Raw genomic sequence first — 19641 nt, forward strand, 5'->3', positions numbered from 1 at the left:
AAAAATCTGAAGTCCTGGGGTACCTGGGTGGTTTAGCCAATTAAATGTCTGACTCTTGATCGCGGCTGAGGTCATGATCTCACAGCTTGTGAGTTTGAGCCTCACGTTGGGTCTGCACTGATAGCACGGAGCCTGCTTGTAAATCTCTCTCTCCCTCTTTTTCTGCCCCTCCCCCACTCACTCTCTTGCTCTTTCTTTCCAAGTAAATAAATAAACATCAAGAGAAATTTCAAGCCCATTGCGTGTGATATGCTAGAATTTTTTCCCACCAGAATATCAATACAAAAAGTAAAACAAATTCTCCAGATGAACTGTCGATCTTTTCTTACTGTATTTTTTTCTTTCTGTAATACCATGGCAAGTTTTTTTTTCAATATATGAAATTTATTGTCAGATTGGTTTCCATACAACGCCCAGTGCTCATCCCAAAAGGTGCCCTCCTCAATACTCATCACCCACCCTCCCTTCTCTCCCTCTCCCCATCAACCCTCAGTTTGTTCTCAGTTTTTAAGAGTCTCTTATGCTTTACCATGGCAAGTTTAAATAAAACTATATAAGCATTATATTGGTTATTCTTCTGAGTAGATAAATATCTCTACTCCTTGAATCATAATGAAAGACTTAGGTGGAAAAGCAAGTAAGGAATATTATTAAATCCACGTATAGATTTCCAGCCAGGCCCATTCACTGCTGCATGTTTCATCCAAACATTCACTCTATTTAACAACGACTGTACTCAATGTCATCTGAAACACCGGCCATGAGGGACTGGAAAAAAGAGATCATTTCTTATTTGTCTTTTTAACTCAGTCGGTAGTCTGAAACCCTAGCACATAATAGTCATCTAATGGATGCTTATCAAATGGGCGATGTCCAAATTCACTTTCTGTTTAACTAGAATGAATCAGAATGTGTGTGTGGAAGAGAGTGAGTCCCCTAGTCTGTGGAGCAGTTAGGTTCAAACAACAAGGCCACTTACTTTGTTTTGCAGGGAATGCGTGTGTCATCCACTTTGCGACAGTACCCATACCTCGACCCACCTTCATTCCTGCTGTAACACGATTTATCTGCAACGCTGGTCCCTGGAACCAGGCATGGTCAGCAGGGACATATTAGAAAAGAAAAGAGATAAGGCGTTCGATGCCACAGAGGGTTCATGAAACGTCAAATTAATGAAATGCATAGCATGAGAAGCTCTGTTAGGGCATAATCCCATTGACCCTTGTCAGAAATACAGGCTGCAATAATTTGTTACTAAGAAAGCTGGTTAGAATTTAAAATAATGTTTTAAATATTTATTTTTTGAACAATGGATAACTACACATTTGGAGATATGGCTGACATGCTTAAGATTAAGAAAACTCCATCTAAATGTAAAGACTTAATTGGAGAGCCACAATCATTGCATTAACAACCCACAGGCAGACATTGGAATGCTCTCCTGGTAATACTTGCCAGGAGAAATACCATTTCTTACAATGTTTAGCCAAACTGCTTTGTGCATGCGCAACAATAAGCATCACGTATTTCATTTCTCATGTAATCTTTCTTAGAGCCCCATCAGATGAGCAATAGAATACAGTGGTTCAGGGTTCAGGAGCTAAATCGCAGCTGTGTCACCTTGGCCAAGTGCCTTAACCTCTGGGTTTATCTGTAACTCAACTCACTGTCCATGCCCTTCCTGAACAATGTCCAAGGTGATAAAATGAGTTTTATTACCGTATTTTCTTAGTTGTTTGGTTTCAGTAACATTTACAGGCTCCTTGTTATTTAATAAAATATCTACACTGAGAAAAGTGAATAAGTAGGCCTGGATAATAAGGAAAAGCAGATTCCTAATCCCAAGCTTCAGAGGTCTTGGTGCTAATGTTGTGGAAGGGATCATTCATACTCCCGGTACCACGCTGCTTCCCAATTAACAATACACTTGTCCTTTCCCCAATGACTACATATTCTGCAGTATCATAGCTATAAAAATTGCACTGCATAAATATTATATAATTTATTTTCACTCATGCTTACTCTTGGACTTTGAGATGTTTCCCAATTACCCATTATAATTTTTTTAAAAAGTGCTGGCTGAAAATCCTTTGTAAACAAATATTCCTGAATACGATTCCCAGGGAAAGGAGTGCATTTTCTTTTTAGATTCTACATACATTTTTCCAATTCTTCCTGGAAAGACTGTGCTAACTCATGTTCTTATGAGACTATAAAACTGGGTGTTGTGTCACAGCTTCACTGAAACTGAGCATTAACTGTAGAAAAGCTTTGCCAATTTGACAAACGTGGAAGGAATCAACTTTTCGCTCCTGTTTCTTACTATATTTATGTCTCCTGACTCATTAATGTGTCAGTACTTCTACTTCTCGCTGGTGAGTTAAGATGATTTTAATGTTCTTTAGATGATTGTACTTCTTTATGACAAATTGCCTATTAATGCCTGGGCCACATTTCTAATATTTGGAACGGCAACTGACTTACAGAAATGATTTGATATTGAACAGTGATCTTGAGACCTCCTTATATATATGCTATAGACTTTTCAAACTTTGAAAATTAATTTGAAATAAATTTGTGAGCCCTTATGAACGACAAAATTTGGAATTTCATTGAGGCACATCTGCTTCTCTGGTCTTTTATAAGGGCTGCCTTTGAATGTATGATTTAAAAGATCTCTCCTATTCTAATATCAGATAAATATGTTCCACATTGATTCAATAATTTTGAACGTTTACTAAAGTCAGGCAATGTGTTAGGACCCCCTGGGAACACAGTTGTGAACAAAATACATAGTGTCTAGGTGCTGGGAAATTTACAGATTCGCAGGTGAGGCAGATAGTGAAGGGTCGGGCAAAAGGACCATGTAAAAGCATTTACTTCAGGGTTTTGTCCCCAGATACTAAAGGGGAAGCTCAGAGCCTCACCTCTGTGCTCAAGTTTTCTTTCCCCAGGTTTCTGCTATATACTGACGTCAGCCAAGGAAGCCATGTTTCTTTAACCCGCAAACCCATACTTGTTTCCACCTGTAATTTCGCATTCGTGTCCGCCTGACCTGTGATCGGGAGGTTTGCTGAGGCCAGAATCCAGGGGTCAGCGCACTTCCTGAGGCACCAGGGGTATCCAGCGTTCTCCTCAAACTGTGTCTCAGCCCACCCTTGCCTGATCCAAAGGGTTTTATTCAGGAATTTTTTTCTAAGTTCTAGTCCATGTATTTCTCAGGTTTCTTTCTTTCTTTTTCTTTTTCTCTTTGACCGGGTGTGTTGTAAATCAGCGATCGATGTTGCTTTCCTTTCTCTTGTTTTATGTATATTTTCAGGGATTATGAAAAGTTCCTGGCATGTGGTAGCCCTCGTCAAGTATTTTTAAGAAGACGTATTTCCCCTGTTTAAAAAATTCCTTCAGCCACTTAGGTAAGAATCTGGAAGTGTTGCAGAGGAGGGTATGAAAATTAAATATACATGCACAATGGACATCCTATGCAGAAAGTCCGGAGAGCTGATATTTTTAAAATTGCCTTTCTGATCAATCTGTTGAGCACAATGGAAGTTTCAGTTTATAGTTCTGGAGATTAAGTTATGCTTTTATTTTTAATTTATTTTTATGGCGTAATCAGAGAATATGTCTTCTAAAATTCCAGTATGACGGACAAAACGGACATTCAAGAGATTTGGCTTTCCCAGATTGCTCCTCTGCATTCCCACAGCCCTTCTTTTCTTTTCTTCCCCTTTCCTTGTACTCTGCCCATCTCCCGGCACACCGCTCCCCTCCTCCTCCACAGACTTCCAGGGGTGTACTCATCTGAGAAGGATCTTGATCAGGGTTTCCAGATAAAGCACAGGATACCCAGTGAAATTTGTTTTTCTTTTAAGTTTTTATTTAAATTCGAGCTAGTTAACATAGTTGCAATGTTAGTTTCAGGTGTACAATATAGTGAATCAACGCTTTCATACGTCACCCAGTGCTCATCACAAGTGCCCTCCTTAATCTCTATCACCTCTATTACTCATGCCCCCCACCCCCCTCTGGGAACCATCAGTTTGCTCTCTTTAGCTACGAGTCTGTTTCTTGGTTCACCTCCCTCTTTTTTTCCCTCTTTGTTTGTTTCTTAAATTACACATGTGAGTGTGCTTGCTGGAGCAGCACATATACTAATATTGGAACGATACAGAGATTCACGTGGTCCCTGTGCAAAGAACACATGAATTCCACAGGAGTGAAATCATATGGTATTTGTCGTTCTCTGACTTATTTCACTTAGCATTATACTCTCTAGCTCCACTCATGTCATTGCAAATGCCAAGACTGCATTCTTTTTGATGGCTGAGTAAAATTCCATTGTGTGTATGGGGGTGTATATATATATATATATATATATATATATATATATATATATATAAACTGGGCCATATATCTATATATCGATATATAGATATATAGATATATAGATATATACACACACACCCCCACAACATATATATATATATATACCATATATATATATATACACCATATATATACACACCATATATATATATACACCATATATATACCACATCTTATATGTATATACCACATATATATGTGTATATATATATACCACATCTATAAGTATATATGTATATACTTATATGTATATACATCACATATGTATGTGTGTGTGCATATATATGTGTGTGCATACACATCTGTGTATGCACACACATATACACACACACACACTACATCTTATCCATTCATTACTTCAGAGACATTTGGACTGCTTCCATATCTTGGCTCTTGTAGATAATGCTGCTATACACATCAGGGTACACGATCCCCTTGAATTCGTCTTTTTGTATTCTTTGGGTAAATACTTAGTAGCACAATTGCTGGATCATAGGGTAATTTGATTTTTAACTCTCTAAGGAACCTCCATACTGGTTTCCAGAGTGGCTATACCAGTTTGCATTCCCACCAATAAGGCAAGAGCGTTCCCGTCTCTCCGTATCCTTTCCAGCACCTGTTGCTTCTTGTGTTGTTGATTTTAGCCATTCTGACACGTGTGAGGTGGTATCTTATTATAAACTTTGATTTGTATTTCCCCGGTGATGAGTGATGTTGAGCATCTTTTCATGTCTCTGTTGTCATCTGGATGTCTTCTTTGGAAAAAAGTCTATTCATGTCTTCTACCCATGTTTTAACTGAATTATTCATTTTTTGGGTGTTGAGTTTTGTAAGTTCTTTATGTATTTGGGATACTAACCCATTACCACATATGTCATTTACAAATATCTTCTCCCATTCCAGTGGTTGCCTTTTAGTTTTGTTGACTGTTTCCTTCTCTGGGCAGAAACGTTTTATTTTGATGAAGTCCCAATAGTTTATTTTTGCTTTTGTTTCTCTTGCCTCCAGAGACATATCTAGAGAGAAGCTGCTACAGCCAATGTCAAAGAGGTTGCTTCCTTTGTTCTCCTCTAGGATTTTTATGGTTTCAAGTCTCACATTTAGATTTTTAATTCATTTTGAATTTACTTTTGTGTACGGTGTAAGAAAGTGGTCCAGTTTCATTCTTTTGCATGTTGCTGTCCAGTTCTCCCAACAACATTTGTTGAAGAGACTGTCTTTTTCCCATTGGCTATTCTTTCCTGCTTTACTCATTAAATCTGACTTTCAGATAAACCAAGTTTTCTTAGTATAAGTCTACTTCAAATATTTCATGAGACATACTGATACTAAAAAACATTGTTAATCTGAAATTAAAATTTAACTGGGCCATCCTTATTTTTGTTTGCTGAATCTAGCAGTCCCCAAATTGACCATATGTCTTAAAAATGCACTTATCCCGGATTCTGAGCGGATGCACCATTTCTAAGAAACAAGACTGGGACAGAAGACAACTTTGGCCATGATTAAACACTGTTGCCCGTTATAATACGATTTTTCCTTGCGTGTGCAGAGAGAGAGAGGCAGGAATGCCCGCAACACAGGGGTCTGCCCTCCTACCTGGTCCCCACAGCTCGGTGCACTGCTCCTGAAGAGTGGGGCACATCCCCATCAAACAGTAGCCCTTCCCATTTTGACAAGGGAAGCCGTTGATTCGGTATCTATCATCAGGGCAAATACCAGATTTGCCATCACACATTTCTGACAGGTCACACTCATCTTTTGCTGGTCTGCACACTGCACCAGGCTTTTTAAGCTGCAGGGAAATAAAAGTGAAGAGAAGTTGTGTTGTTGTTTTTTTTCCCCACCTGACTTACCCTAATATCTCAAATTGATGCGCATAATCTTTTCCTTTTGGCCTTTTTTTGGGGGGAAAGGAGTTGCCTTTCGGTAAGATAGAATGATGCTTACATTTGCATTGTATAAACTAAAGACGTCTATCGTATCACTTCTATTGACTGTGCCCAATGGCCGGAGTCCTTAAGTAATCAACATTTCCGAATTTATAATGCAAGCACTATAGAAATATCAATGAGAAAAATACACAAGAAAACCAAGGCTCATCTTAAATGCAAAGAAGGGATTTATCTTTTCCTTTACCGAATGCATCTTTGTCAAGATTTTCAAGATTTAAATGTGCAACTTCAGAGATGTATTGGTGAAGTGAACCTTCTGGATTAAAGAAAATAAGTTTTTACAAGCACCAGATCAGCATGCTCTGAGACTTTCCTAGGCGTCATGTTTCCTAATCCTTAATTCCTTTCATTGTATGCTCAAATATTTCTTTTTAACTCACTTCTTCCTATGAAATGACTTATTGTGGAGAAGAAATAACCGGATGCACATTTGATGTGTTAACTGCATCGCCATCTATTATTGCAAACCTTGGTCTTACTTCCTCAGAGAAATCTTAGTCAAACCAATTCTGCCATTTATGCAAATCTGAGGAAGGCTGTGAGGACACTCGAGGCATCTCTTTCCCTAGGTGAGGTGAGCAGGCATGCTCCCCTATCATCAGAAAACTTCCAAATCTTTACAGTGATGATAGAATGGAATCCAAAATTTAATAAGAGCATACAAGACCCTCCAAATTCAACCCCCACTGATCCAGCCAGACTCGCTTTCTTACCAGCTGTCCCCTGAGCCACACTTATACCTCCTGTTGTATCTTTATTCTTTCCCTCAGTCTCCTCTTTTGGGGATTTTTTTTTCTTTCTGTCTGCTATCTAAAATCTACACATTACTTTAAGACTAGCGACAGCCTCATTTTCCATGAAGCCCCCTCTGTCTTCTTCAGTGCACAATGCAGTCCTTCCTTTCTACGCAGGGTGGGAAGAACTTTAAATTTGGATTTGGAAGATACGGGTTTGAATCTTGGTTCTGCCAGGGGCTAGGTGCTGAAAATGGACTTCATCACTCTGAAAACCCAATTCCCTTTCTAATACTGCCTTTACAGAGCCATTATGAAAATTAAGTGAAAAGCTACACAAAGGGCATGTATCTTTATAACGTCTACCTGGGCATTTAATCATGCACGGTATTTTCATATGTTTCAGGTATGTATGTCATTACCCTAAAGAAACAGCATGTTCTTTGAAGTCAAAGACTACTTTTTTTTTTTTAATTTCCCACAATCTCTAACAAATAGCTCTTATTCAACGCTTGTTGAAAACTACTTATGTTCTCAAGTTTTCTTCCTTTTGGTCTCTTTTCTTTCTTTCTTCTCCCTCTGATATTAAAAGAAACCAATCTCTCCCAAATACTACCCACAATCTGGTACGTTATAACTCTACACATTCCTTCTAAGAACAGTTTTTGAGCATTGAAAATGCATGAAACTCTGTGCTAGGCGAGGATGAATCAGCCCCCTGCCCTTTGGAGTCAATCTAACTAAGGAAAGAGACACATAAACAAATAATCATAATAGAGAATCCTATGCAACAATGGAATGTAAAATTCTAAACTTGAACCTGAAAGGAAAGTCAATGAGCCCCACAGAGAAAAGGACACAGAATCCTTTATAACTGTTTTCCAAGAATTTCACCCTGAAGTGACTTCTAAGTGTCAAGATAGGGGAGACTCCACAAGATTTAAAATAAAAGCTTTTCCACCAAAAGAAATATGCAACCAATTATGAGGTTTGGTGCCAGAAGGCCTTTCATCAGAAGCAGTGGCAGGTAGGAGTCCCCAGCTTTGGCTTTGGAACTGATAGTTTGGAGTTTGCCAATTCAGTGGCCCTATTATCTTACACATTCTCTATTCTGAACCTCTATTCCCTCAAAAGCAAAATGAGATGATAATATCTAACCCAAAAGGTTGTCGGAGAATCGAATAGCCTGTATTTGTAAAGCACTCATATATAAACGGTAAGCAGCGTTACTTTATAGACAGAAAACTAGCGCTCTGCTATTTTATTCAACGTAATCTCAGAGATTTTTAATATAGAAAAATACACAGTATTTAATTATTAAAAGAGACTAAAGTAATAATCTTACCTGGCACTTTTCACAGCATTCTCCTGATGCACATTGAAAACTTGCTTTGATTTTACAAGTTTTAGCATCACAGCAAATGTTGGTACATTCCTAAGAAATACCGGAAATAAATACAAATGCTGGTTTGGGCCTCAAATTTTGCTCTCATTTCATATTTAAAAAAAAATTTAATGTTTATTTATGTCTGAGACAGAGAGACACAGAGCATGAGTAGGGGAGGGGCAGAAAGAGAGGGAGACACAGAATCCGAAGCAGGCTCCATCCAGGCTCCGAGCTGTCAGCACAGAGCCCGACGCGGGGCTTGAACTCACCGCGAGATCATGACCTGGGCTGAGTCGGACGCTTAACCGACTGAGCCACCCAGGCGCCCCTATTTTCATATTAATTCAAAATATTATTTGTTCATCACATAAACCCTACTTTGGTACAGTCTGAATATAATTTTCATGAAAATAAAAGAACAAAGTTCAACATTAAAAAAACAGATTTTGGAGCCACTGGTGATTTGTCATGACCTGAATGCTACTGACACCTTCTTTCTTTAATTTGAATATCTCTTCTAGTTTGCTCAGCCTCCCATTATAGTACTGCAAGTGATCTATTTTTAGTAGAACATGAATGAAAACAAAAGGAAAAGGAACAATCTTTTAAAATAAAATTTATCGGGGCGTCTGGGTGGCTCAGTTAGTTAAGCGTCCAACTTCGGCTCAGGTCATGATCTCACAGTTTGTGGGTTCAAGCCCCGCGTCAGGCTCTGTGCTGATGGCTCGGAGCCTGGAGCCTGCTTTGGATTCTGTGTCTCCCTCTCTCTCTGCCCCTCCCCTGCTCGTGCTCTGTCTCTCTCTGTCTCAAAAATAAATAAAACATTTAAAAAAATAATAAAATAAAATTTATCTAAATAATTAAAAACATAATTAGTTGAACTCATGAACCTACCCAGCAGTAAGTTTAATCTCCAGGGCAGACACTAAAAAGCTAAAAGTATAGTTCTTTATCTAAGTTTGACACTTAATCCAACTCTGTGTTAAGCAATAGACTTTGTCTTGCTCTCCCCACCTTGCTTCTAGGAAATCAGATACCTGCATAAGGTTTTGGGGAAATTCCTACCTCAGAAAGTTCCCCTTATAGCTGCTTAGTATCCCTAAGATATATTTAGAGTTACAACTTGTTAGGGTTAAAACTCTCACCCTTCTTTCTTTCTTTTTTTTTTTTAACGTTTATTTATTTTTGAGACAGAGAGAGATAGAGCATGAACGGGGGAGGGTCAGAGAAAGAGGGAGACCCAGAATCCGAAGCAGGCTCCAGGCTCTGAGCTGTCAGCACAGAGCCCGATGCGGGGCTCAAACCCACGAACTGCGAGATCGTGACCTGAGCTGAAGTCGGACGCTTAGCCTCCTGAGCCACCCAGGCACCCCTACCCTTATTTCAAATATACACATCATCTCGGAAAGATTCTGCTTTCTCACAGAATGAATAAATTTATGGTCATATTTTGAAGTTACTGAAAAGCTGACCCCTCGAGGGCTTGACATGCTACTCATGTTAAGTTTCACAAAATGGGGGCAAAGGTCCCATTCAGAACCCTAGCTGCCAAATCAATAGGGTGGGATCAAGCCAGGACTCCTAACGATAAAAACTCTTCAGTCCCAAAGGGAAGAACTCAATCCCAGGGCAGGGTGGTTCTGGGATTGCTGACACAAACACCTGGGTCCACGTCTCGGCTCCTCCCTTCACCAGCTCTGTGACCTTGGCCAAGCTATTTGCACTCTGAGCACTATCACAGTGCTGTGCCTCAAGTAACCGCTCAAGAGGTCGTAGGCACATAGGAGCCATTAAGTATGTCTGCCAGATGGGAGGGAAGAGAGTACAAAACTCAATTGTTGATTGTTCTTAAAAAAAAAAAAAGAAAAGAAAAAGAAATGGGGAAGGAACCCCAAGATGGAAAGTAGGAAGTCTTTTAAGCAATGCATCATTCATTGTTAGAAAAGCCGGCCTGAACATATGCAAAATTATAGAAATACACAATTTCAGAGTGAGCCTGCATAATACAGGTTTACGGTTTATCTTCTTAGCAATTGACAAACACATTCGATCATTTTAGAAAGTACTTGGTTGGGGGCGCCTGGGTGGCTCAGTCAGATAAGTGTCTGACTCTTGACTTTGGCTCAGGTCTCATGAACTGTGAGATCGAGCCCCATTTCGGGCTCCTCACTGACAGGGCAGACAGAGCCTGCTTGGGATTTTCTCTATCCCTCTCTCTCTCCCCCTCCCCTGCTCACGCTCTTTCTCTCAAAATAAATAAATAAATAAACAAACATTATTTTAAAAAACCACAGAGAGTACTTGGTGGTACCTCGGGAGTCCCACAATCACAGTCTTCTCCCATTTCTACCAACTGGTTCCCACAGATTGGGGTGGATATGATATCTGTAGGCAATGGAACATTGAGGACGCAATTTGATAATTTATCTTCAAAGAACTTATCATAGCTGACACGGCTGCAGGAACTGAAGTCTGTAGGAATATAGAAGCTGTGAAGGCAAGGAAGAAGAGAATGAAACACAGTCATGCTGAGCATGAAGGGAGCAATGTCACACACTGGGGATGATATACCCCAAACCTGCCCCAAAAGATGAAATCCAATCCAGTGCCCAATGGCTAAATCATGAGCTCATTTCTGTGCCTAAATTAGCCCTTCCGGATGGACACAAACACCTCCAACTTTTTTTTTTTTTAATGTTTATTTTTGAGATTGAGAGAGACAGAGCACGAGCGGGGGAGAGGCAGAGAGAGGGGGAGACACAGAATCTGAAGCAGGCTCCAGGCTCTGAGCTGTCAGCACAGAGCCTGACGCAGGGCTCGAACCTGCAAACCGCGAGATTTTGACTTGAGCCTAAATCAAGAGTTGCACACTTAACCAACTAAGCCACATGCGCACCCCAGATGAATTACTTTTGATAGAATTTCTTCTTTTCACAAATAAAGATGAAGTTTAAAAATGCAGTAGTATCTGAGAGAGATAACATAAGATATGTAGCTGGCATGCTGCCATAATACAATTTTGTGGAACCCTAGGTTGAGTGAGCTGGGAAAGGGAAATACAAGAGAGGAAATATATATATGAAAGGGACTATGGGATTTTTAAGGATAAAATTCCACAGTAAGTTTACTTAGGCAAGGCAGGAATGTATAATCTCTTTATCCTTCTGGGAGAACGTTCTTCTTTTTGTTTTTAATTTTTTTTTTTAATCTTTATTTATTTTTGGGAGAGAGACAGAGTGTGCACAGGGGAGGAGCAGAGAGAGAGGAAGACACAGAATCTGAAGCAGGCTCCAGGCTCTGAGCTGTCAGCACAGAGCCTGATGCGGGGCTCAAACTCACAAACCGTCAGATCATGACCTGAGCCGAAGTTGGACGCTCAACCGATGAGCCACCCAGGCTCCTCGAGAATGTTCTTCTTTGATTAGAGTTTTCTCCCAGAATTTTCTCCCTACCACTACCCAATCTGAATTTATTGAAAATGTGATAAATACCAATTATTTTCCGAAACCAGATCTGGTGTAGATAATCTGAAGTTAAAAATGTCAAGTCACCCCAACAGCAAAGACACAATATGTTTAAATGATGTCTTTAGTTAATGAAAAAAAAATGCACATAGATGAGGGGGAAGGCGGTTTGGTGTAGATATTCATTCATGATTATGCTATTTGATATTTAAAAGCTTGGATGTGGTGCCAAAGATGACATAAAAGAACAGCACAGTCCAGAGTGAACCAAAAACAGGGATATGAACGCATCTTTCCAAGAAAGCCTCACCTTAGTGCTCTGTCCATCACACATATTGTAGAAGGGCACTTGCAAACATAGGAGTCATGAAACATTCCAAAGTTATGGCCCATTTCATGGGCCATCGTTCCTGCTACTCTAAGCACATTTTCACTGTGGTCCTAAGGGCAAGAACAGGGAAAACAGGTTTTTAAAATAAATTATCACTCAGGGTATAATTAAATAGTTCCACTAAGTGGGGTAGATCGAATGGTTTCAGCTTCAGATTTTTCACTAATCACCATCTCTCTTTCTCTCCCCACCTTTTCCTCTCCCCTCCTGCCTCTGTCTGTCTCTATTTCTGTTTGTCTGTTTCTCTCTCTCTCTCTCTCTCTCTCTCTCTCTCTCTCTCACACACACACACACACACACACACACAACTTTGGTACTGAATGTCCATTACAGGGCACACTGCTTTCTCTTTATTCTTGTAAATGGGGAATATTTTTAATGAGAAACATTTTTGTGGTTTCCTGCCATGAGAGACAGTAGCAAAAGGTCTTCAAAAATGATAAGGAATCAGAATTGCTTAAACCTGATCTACCTCCTTCCCCTTGGCTTCTTTTTCAATGCCTTCTAATTGACTGAAGGTCTTGGATGTGTTTAGCTAATAGGGATCCAAAAGTGTTTGTTAACCTAGGACTTTAGTACCGTTGGTATATCTCTCAGTTCTGTTACTGCCAAGCTAGACCTCAGTCAGTTCTAGACTTGCCCCATGGCATGAAGTCCAGCCCGTAGGCAACTTCATTACCAGATGATTTCTGGTTAGAAGTGTTGGACTGGGGGCTCCAGGTTTTTCAAGAGCAATAACACAACACTAGAGAATCACTGAAAGTTGTAATTTCCCACAGGGGAGACAGGAATCTGCCAATGACACCCACGCACAGACTCCTGATTTCCTTATCTACTTCATGTCAAAGAACCAAATAAAGAGATCCAGAAGGCACGGTACAAGGCTGGCAAACAAGGAACACCTGTGTAAGATGGGAAGTCCATATTTACAATTCACGATATTGTATCATCCTGTCAAGAAGAACCAGTAAAGCTTGCTATTTTAGTAAGATGGAGTTACTCAAATGGGGACAAAAACAAACCAAAAAAAAAAAAATTGGAAAAAATGTAAATGTGTTTAGACTTTCCAGATTGCCTTATTTGAGGTCCCTTTAAATGCGTGGTGTCTTCCTTTAATTCATTATTCTCATAACTGAAATGTTTCTTTCCTTTGGAATGACCTCTATTCTCTCTTCCCCCTATCCACCCTTTGAAGTTTATTTTCAAGCAACTTTTCCTGACCACGTGAATCTTCATCAGTAATTCTCTCCTCTGGATTCCTACTGCAGTTTTCAATTCTATTATCATATATTTTAAGTATTGCTTTAAGTAGTCCGATTCCGCTTCCGACTTTATGGTAAACTCTTTCAGGTTAGAAAGTACATATTTTATTTCCTCTGTTCATCTTACAAAGCTTGTCACAAACCCAGACTTATAATATATATTACACACACACACACACACACACACACACACATATAATATATATATTCCACTTCCACCTAGGATGTACAAAGCTGGAAAAAGCATTATTCTTGTACTAACAACAAGGACTAGCCAGATAATGATAATTTTCCTTGACTCTATCCGTCAGTTGTGGTTGCAGAACATCCACAGAACCTGAAAACTAGAAATAGGCCCTCCCAAGGACAGACGGAACTGGCTTGTCTCCAGCAAAGTGTAAAGGAGGAGATGCCAGGGATCCTACAAGTGGGGAAGTTAATTCACTTAACTTCTTAAGTGACTTGTTAAAGGCCTGGGACAGGCCAGTGCCGGAGTATAGAATCCGCGGGACCTCAGAAACAAGGGTGCTTTGCATACACTTAGAGACTCTTCTCCAAGGACCTCCTCTAGGAGCTCAGGGCACACTTTGGGAGCCAGGTAGTAGAACAGAGAGAACTTGTCTTGGTGGAGTAGTCCAGAAGGAGTAAAGTAGCAACTGCTGCAAGAAAAGAGCCTGAAGCCATATCCAGAACCTTCTCCCTTAAGGAATAGAAACCTAAAGCCACTGGGGAAAGAAATAGTAATCTCTGACAACCTAGGGTAGAACGGAAGACCCAACATGGTTAAGGGATGGGTTTAAACACACACACACACACACACACACACACACACACACACATCCTCTACTCCTGAAACAAAAAGACAAAAATCTTGAGCCCAGGATCCTATAGTAATATTCATCGAGATTTTCTCTTACTGAGGGATGGTCAGAAAACTCTTCCTCAAAAGATCTGCAAAAAATAGAAAGCAGAATTTTGCTGCTGTGGGAAGGATGGAAAGAATCCCTAAGAAAGCTTTGCTTCTGACACCCAGGACCTGCCTAAGATCAAAACCAGACAAAGGCAAAGGAGAACGCCCCCCCCACCTCTGTTCCTTACCACCACATCGTAGAAGTCTGGGGAGAGCATCACTTCGAAACTTACAATCAATAAAAACACTGGACCATCAATTCACAATTTTCTAGAACTCACCCAGAGCTGAGGTCACAAGGCAACAAACAAAATGAAATCTAAGGAAAGGTAGGCTGGCAGCTACAGGGAAAGTCGGGACTGAATATTTGTTTACCTGGAACAGACCAGGTTCCAGCAATAACTCGTATAAAATAATCTTAAAACCCATATAGTTAGAGTGTGTGTGGTACAGCAAGAAAATACACCAAACGTGGGAGCTTCAGACATAGGGGAATTCTCACCTACTCATGGGTTTTTCTCCACACAGACCTCACCACGTGAAAGCTCTGAGAAAGCCTCCCTCATAGTGTGGGCCTGGGGGAGGGGAACAGGAGCATGAAAAGGCATGAAATCACTCGAAGATCATTCTCCTCTCTCTGCTATGGCACAAACATGATAAGGTCCAGGGTGAAATGAGCGTGTCACTCGCCTCATTCTAATTCTAGCCCTAAACCAAGGGCTTAAGCTTCTGAGAGAAAGAGCAACAAATCCTGCCACCCAGGGCACTGGTAAAGTCTCAATACAACTATAAAAAAGGAACAGGAAGGAAAATAAAACACGTGGAAAGCTTCTACCCCTGGAAGGAAGGAGAAGGAAGGGCAGGAATACATACTGGGCTATGTCCATTAGAGGTCTCTACCTCTGGCAGTGGAGCAGGAGCACTAAAAGGACCTACCCCCAACACTATAGGACACAGGACTTACCAAAGACTGAGGTTTAGTAAAGCAAAAGAAAATGCCCTCTGCCCACCAAAATTCTAACGATCATCCAGTAACAAGTAACAACCACCTACCAAAGGGAGAGAGTCTGCAGCATAAAGAAACTCTCTGGGGGATCCAGTAAAGACCTAAAAATGAGTATGAAGCACACACTGAGAAAAACCCTCTGGAAAACCAGCCTTCATCCTAAACATAAAATAATGTGAGAGGAATTTAAAGCCTGTGATGGACTGAGGCTAGTCATAGCAACAACAACAAAATCCCCAATCCAACTCAACTCCTGCTAGATTGATTCAAACCTTACTCAAGAGGCCTAGAGGAAGGAAAGAAGTGATGATTTCCAGGCAAGGAAAAAATACACATGCACACACACACACACACACACCCCTCAGATAATGCCTTTCACAGGATGCCTGACTTTCAACAAAAAATAATAAGGCATCCAAAAAAAAAAAAACAAAAAAGAAAAAATAAAGAAAAAGGCCTACCTTGCCAATGAACATATCCAGACTCATATCTGACACAGATGTTAGAACTATCAGATGATACTTTAGAATAACTAACTACGATTAATATGGTAAAAGCTCCAGTGGAAAAGATGAATAGCACACAAGTCTGGATGACAAATTTCAACAGACCTGGACACCATAAGAAAGAATCAAATGGAAATGCTAGAAATGAAAAAGACAGTAACTGAAACGAACCATATCTTCAATAGGCTTAACAGTAGATTTGGAATAGTTGAGAAAATAATCACTTGACCTAACAGTTCAACAAAAATTACCCAAATGAAAACACATAGTGCAAAAAAGGATAAAAAAGAAAACAAACAGAAAAACTGAGCATATAAGTTTTCAGGGGCAATATAGAATGGTCATAGATATAGGAATTTGTATCCCTGGAAGAAAAAAGGAGGAGAATAAAATAGAAGAAATATTTGATGAAGTAACGGCCCAGAATTTTCCATCATTAATCACAGATACAGCCCCAGGCCCAAGAAGTTCAAGGAACACTAAATGTGATATATTACCCATTTCTCCCAAAGTCCACTTAGTTATATAATAATTATAATCAAACTAAAGAAAATTAAAAAGAAAGGGAAAATCTTGAAGTAGAAAACAAAAAGATACATTTCAGAGCAACAAAGATAAAGTTTACAGCCGACTTCTCATCAGGAACTCTGTAATCCAGCAGACAGTGAAGTGAAATTATTAGAAGTACTGAAAGAAAAAACATTATTAAGCCAGGATTATAAACTCAATGAAAATGTATACAAAAAAGAAAGAGAGATAAAGTCATCTGAAAGCAACTAAAAAATTCATCCACACCACACCTGTGTTATAGGAAATATTTTCAAAAAAATCTTTGGGAAGAAATAAAAAATATTATACCAGATAGAAACTCTGCAAAGAAATGGAGAGGGTTGAGAATGAAATAAAGGTGAGTGTAGATAAAGCTAAGATAAACATAATACTCTTTTTATTTTCTTTTATTATGTTTAAATGTTTATTTATTTATTTTGAGAGAGAGAGGTCAGAGAGGGGCCAGAAAGAGAGGGAAAGAGAGAATCCCAAGCAGGCTCCATGCTGTCAACACAGAGCCCAACACAGGGTTCAACTTACAAACCATAAGGACATGACTTGAGCCTGAATCAAGAGTTGGGTTCTTAACCAACTGAGTCACATAGATGCCTCAATTTTTTTCTTACTTTAAACTGTGCTGAAAGATGACTGTCTAAGAAAAATTAGTAACAATATACTGTGTATTTATAGTGTATGTAAAGTTAAACAAATGATAAAAATAGCACAAAACTGGAAGGGAGTAATTAGAGGTGTACTCTTATAACATTCTTATATTACAAGTGATGCAGCTCAGTATTATTTCAACGTAAAACAAACAGAGGTATATAATAAACCAGGGCAACCATTAAAAACAAACAAACAAAGGTAACAGTGAAAAGCTAATAATGGAGATAAAAGAAATTATTTTTTAAAAATCCTCAATCCTAAAGAAGGCATAAAAAATAGACTAGATGGAATATAAAACATCTAGAAAAAAAATTGAAGCTTTTAGTTCAATATCAATAATTATATTACATATAAGTGATTTAAATATAGGAAATAAAAGACAGAGATTGCAAAGTAATACTCCATTGTATTACTATTATACATTATATTATATAATGTATTACATTAATACATTAATACATTTATATATTGTATTACATTATATATGTGTATATATATATATAAATACATATATAAATATATATATATTTATATATATATATACACACCACATTTTCTTTATCCATTCATGCATCGATGGACATTTGGGCTCTTTCCATACTTTGGCTATTGTTGATAGTGGATGTAAATTTTAAAAAATAAAAAATAAAATTAAAAAAAAAAGACAGAGATTGTCAGGTTAGATAAAAAGTAAAACTCAACTATATGCCAGAAACTTTTAAATGTAGAGAAAAATACATGCTAAAAGTAAAAGTAAGGAAAAAGTTGCATCAAGCAAACTTTAGCCACAAAATGTTGGAGTAACTCTAATGATACCAGACAAAGTAGACTTCAGAACAGGAATATGTCAGGAAAAAAGAGGAACATGAAACAATAATGGATTAATTCTCCAAAAAGACATGACAACTGTTTTTGTGTATTTGCTTAACCATAGAGCTTCAGAATACATGAAGTGAAAATTTGTAGAATTGAAAGAAGAAATAGACAAATCTACAATTATATTTGGATACTTAACCACTCTCTATAAACTATTCAAAAGAACTGAACACTGTTAAGTTAACTTGACATGGTTGCCAGTTATAGAATGCTCCATTCAATAACAGCAGAAGGTAATCTTTTTCAAGTTCATATGCAGTACTGACCAAGAACAAACCTCAAAAAATTTTAAAATATTAACATTCTACGAGGTATGTTCCAGATTATTAGGAACTGAATTGTGCCCACCCCCCCACACTCCAATTCGTATATCGAAATCTTAACCCCCAACATGACCGTATTTGGAGATAGGACCTCTAAGGTTAAATGAGAATATAAGTTAGGATGGGGCCCTAATCCAACATGACTGAAGAGGAAGGGATGTGTGCAAAGAACAAAGGTCATGTGAGGGCACAGCAAGAAGGTAGTCATCTGCAAACGAAAGCAGGAGACCTCAGGAGAAACCAAAGTTACCAATACCTGGATATTGGATTTTTAGCCTCCAGAACTCTGAGAAAATACATTTCTGTTGTTTCAGCCATACAGTCTGGGGTATTTTGTTATGGAAGCCCTAGCAAATGAATACTCAGATCATAATATAATGAAACTAAAAGAAAATCATAATAGAAATCATTATAGTATACTTCTAAACAATACATTAGTCAAAAAGGAGATCCAAAAAGGAATTAGGAAATATTTTTAACTGAATGAAAATAAAAACACACATATCCAAATATCACAGATGCAGTCAAGCAGTGCATGGTAGGGAATTTATGCAGTAAATGTTTATATCTGAAAAAGAGAGAAGCCTCAAATGAATAATCTAAAAATGTTCCTTAAGTAATAGAAAAGAATAGCAAATTAATGCAGAGAAAGCAAAAGAAATTCAATAATCAAGAGCAGAAATCGATGAAACTGAAGGCAAGAAAACCGTAGAGAACGTCGATAAAGCAAAAGCTCTTTCTCTGAAATCAATAAAATTAATAAGTCCTTAGTAAGATCATAAGAAAAAGACATAAGTTGCTAATATCATCTGAGAAAAGATAAATAACCTGAATACTTCTGTTATCTATGGAAGAAATTGTATTCATAGTTAAAAACATAAAGAAATGCCAGACCCATATAGTTTTACTGATGAATTGTACCAAACATTTTAGGAAGGAGTAATACCAATTTTACTAAAACATCCCATAAAATTGAAACGTTGGGAACACATCATTTTATGTGGCCAGATTTACCCGATATTTGTTCTAATAACACAACATGAAAAACACATAACAGGAAAAGACAACTACAGACTAGTATCCCTCAGGATTAAACAGAATATAGAAATCCTCAAGATATGTTAGTGTGTTGAATCCAGCAATACATAAAAAAGATAATACGTTATGGCAATGATGTGTTTATATTTGATATGCAAGACTGTTTCAACATTTGAAGTTCAATCCAT

General features: G+C 38.5%; 1 protein-coding gene across 4 annotated transcripts in view; it reads right to left on the reverse strand.

Annotated features, from left to right (window-relative positions):
• The window catches only part of ADAM28 (ADAM metallopeptidase domain 28), a 71595-nt gene that overhangs the window by 21360 nt on the left and 30594 nt on the right, over nt 1-19641 (reverse strand). For all 4 annotated transcript variants that reach the window (XR_008295942.1, XR_008295943.1, XM_053216415.1 and 1 more), the window contains exons 11-15: nt 12237-12367; nt 10774-10951; nt 8421-8510; nt 5986-6181; nt 980-1082 (exon numbers count right to left, since the gene is read on the reverse strand). Coding sequence is in view for 2 of the 4 variants with exons in the window: in XM_053216415.1 (XP_053072390.1) it covers nt 980-1082; nt 5986-6181; nt 8421-8510; nt 10774-10951; nt 12237-12367 (698 nt within the window). In the remaining 2 variants the exon portion in view is untranslated. The remainder of the gene's footprint in view (nt 1-979; nt 1083-5985; nt 6182-8420; nt 8511-10773; nt 10952-12236; nt 12368-19641) is intronic.

The sequence above is a fragment of the Acinonyx jubatus genome, chromosome B1, assembly GCF_027475565.1.
Source record: "Acinonyx jubatus isolate Ajub_Pintada_27869175 chromosome B1, VMU_Ajub_asm_v1.0, whole genome shotgun sequence".
Lineage (NCBI taxonomy): Eukaryota > Metazoa > Chordata > Mammalia > Carnivora > Felidae > Acinonyx > Acinonyx jubatus.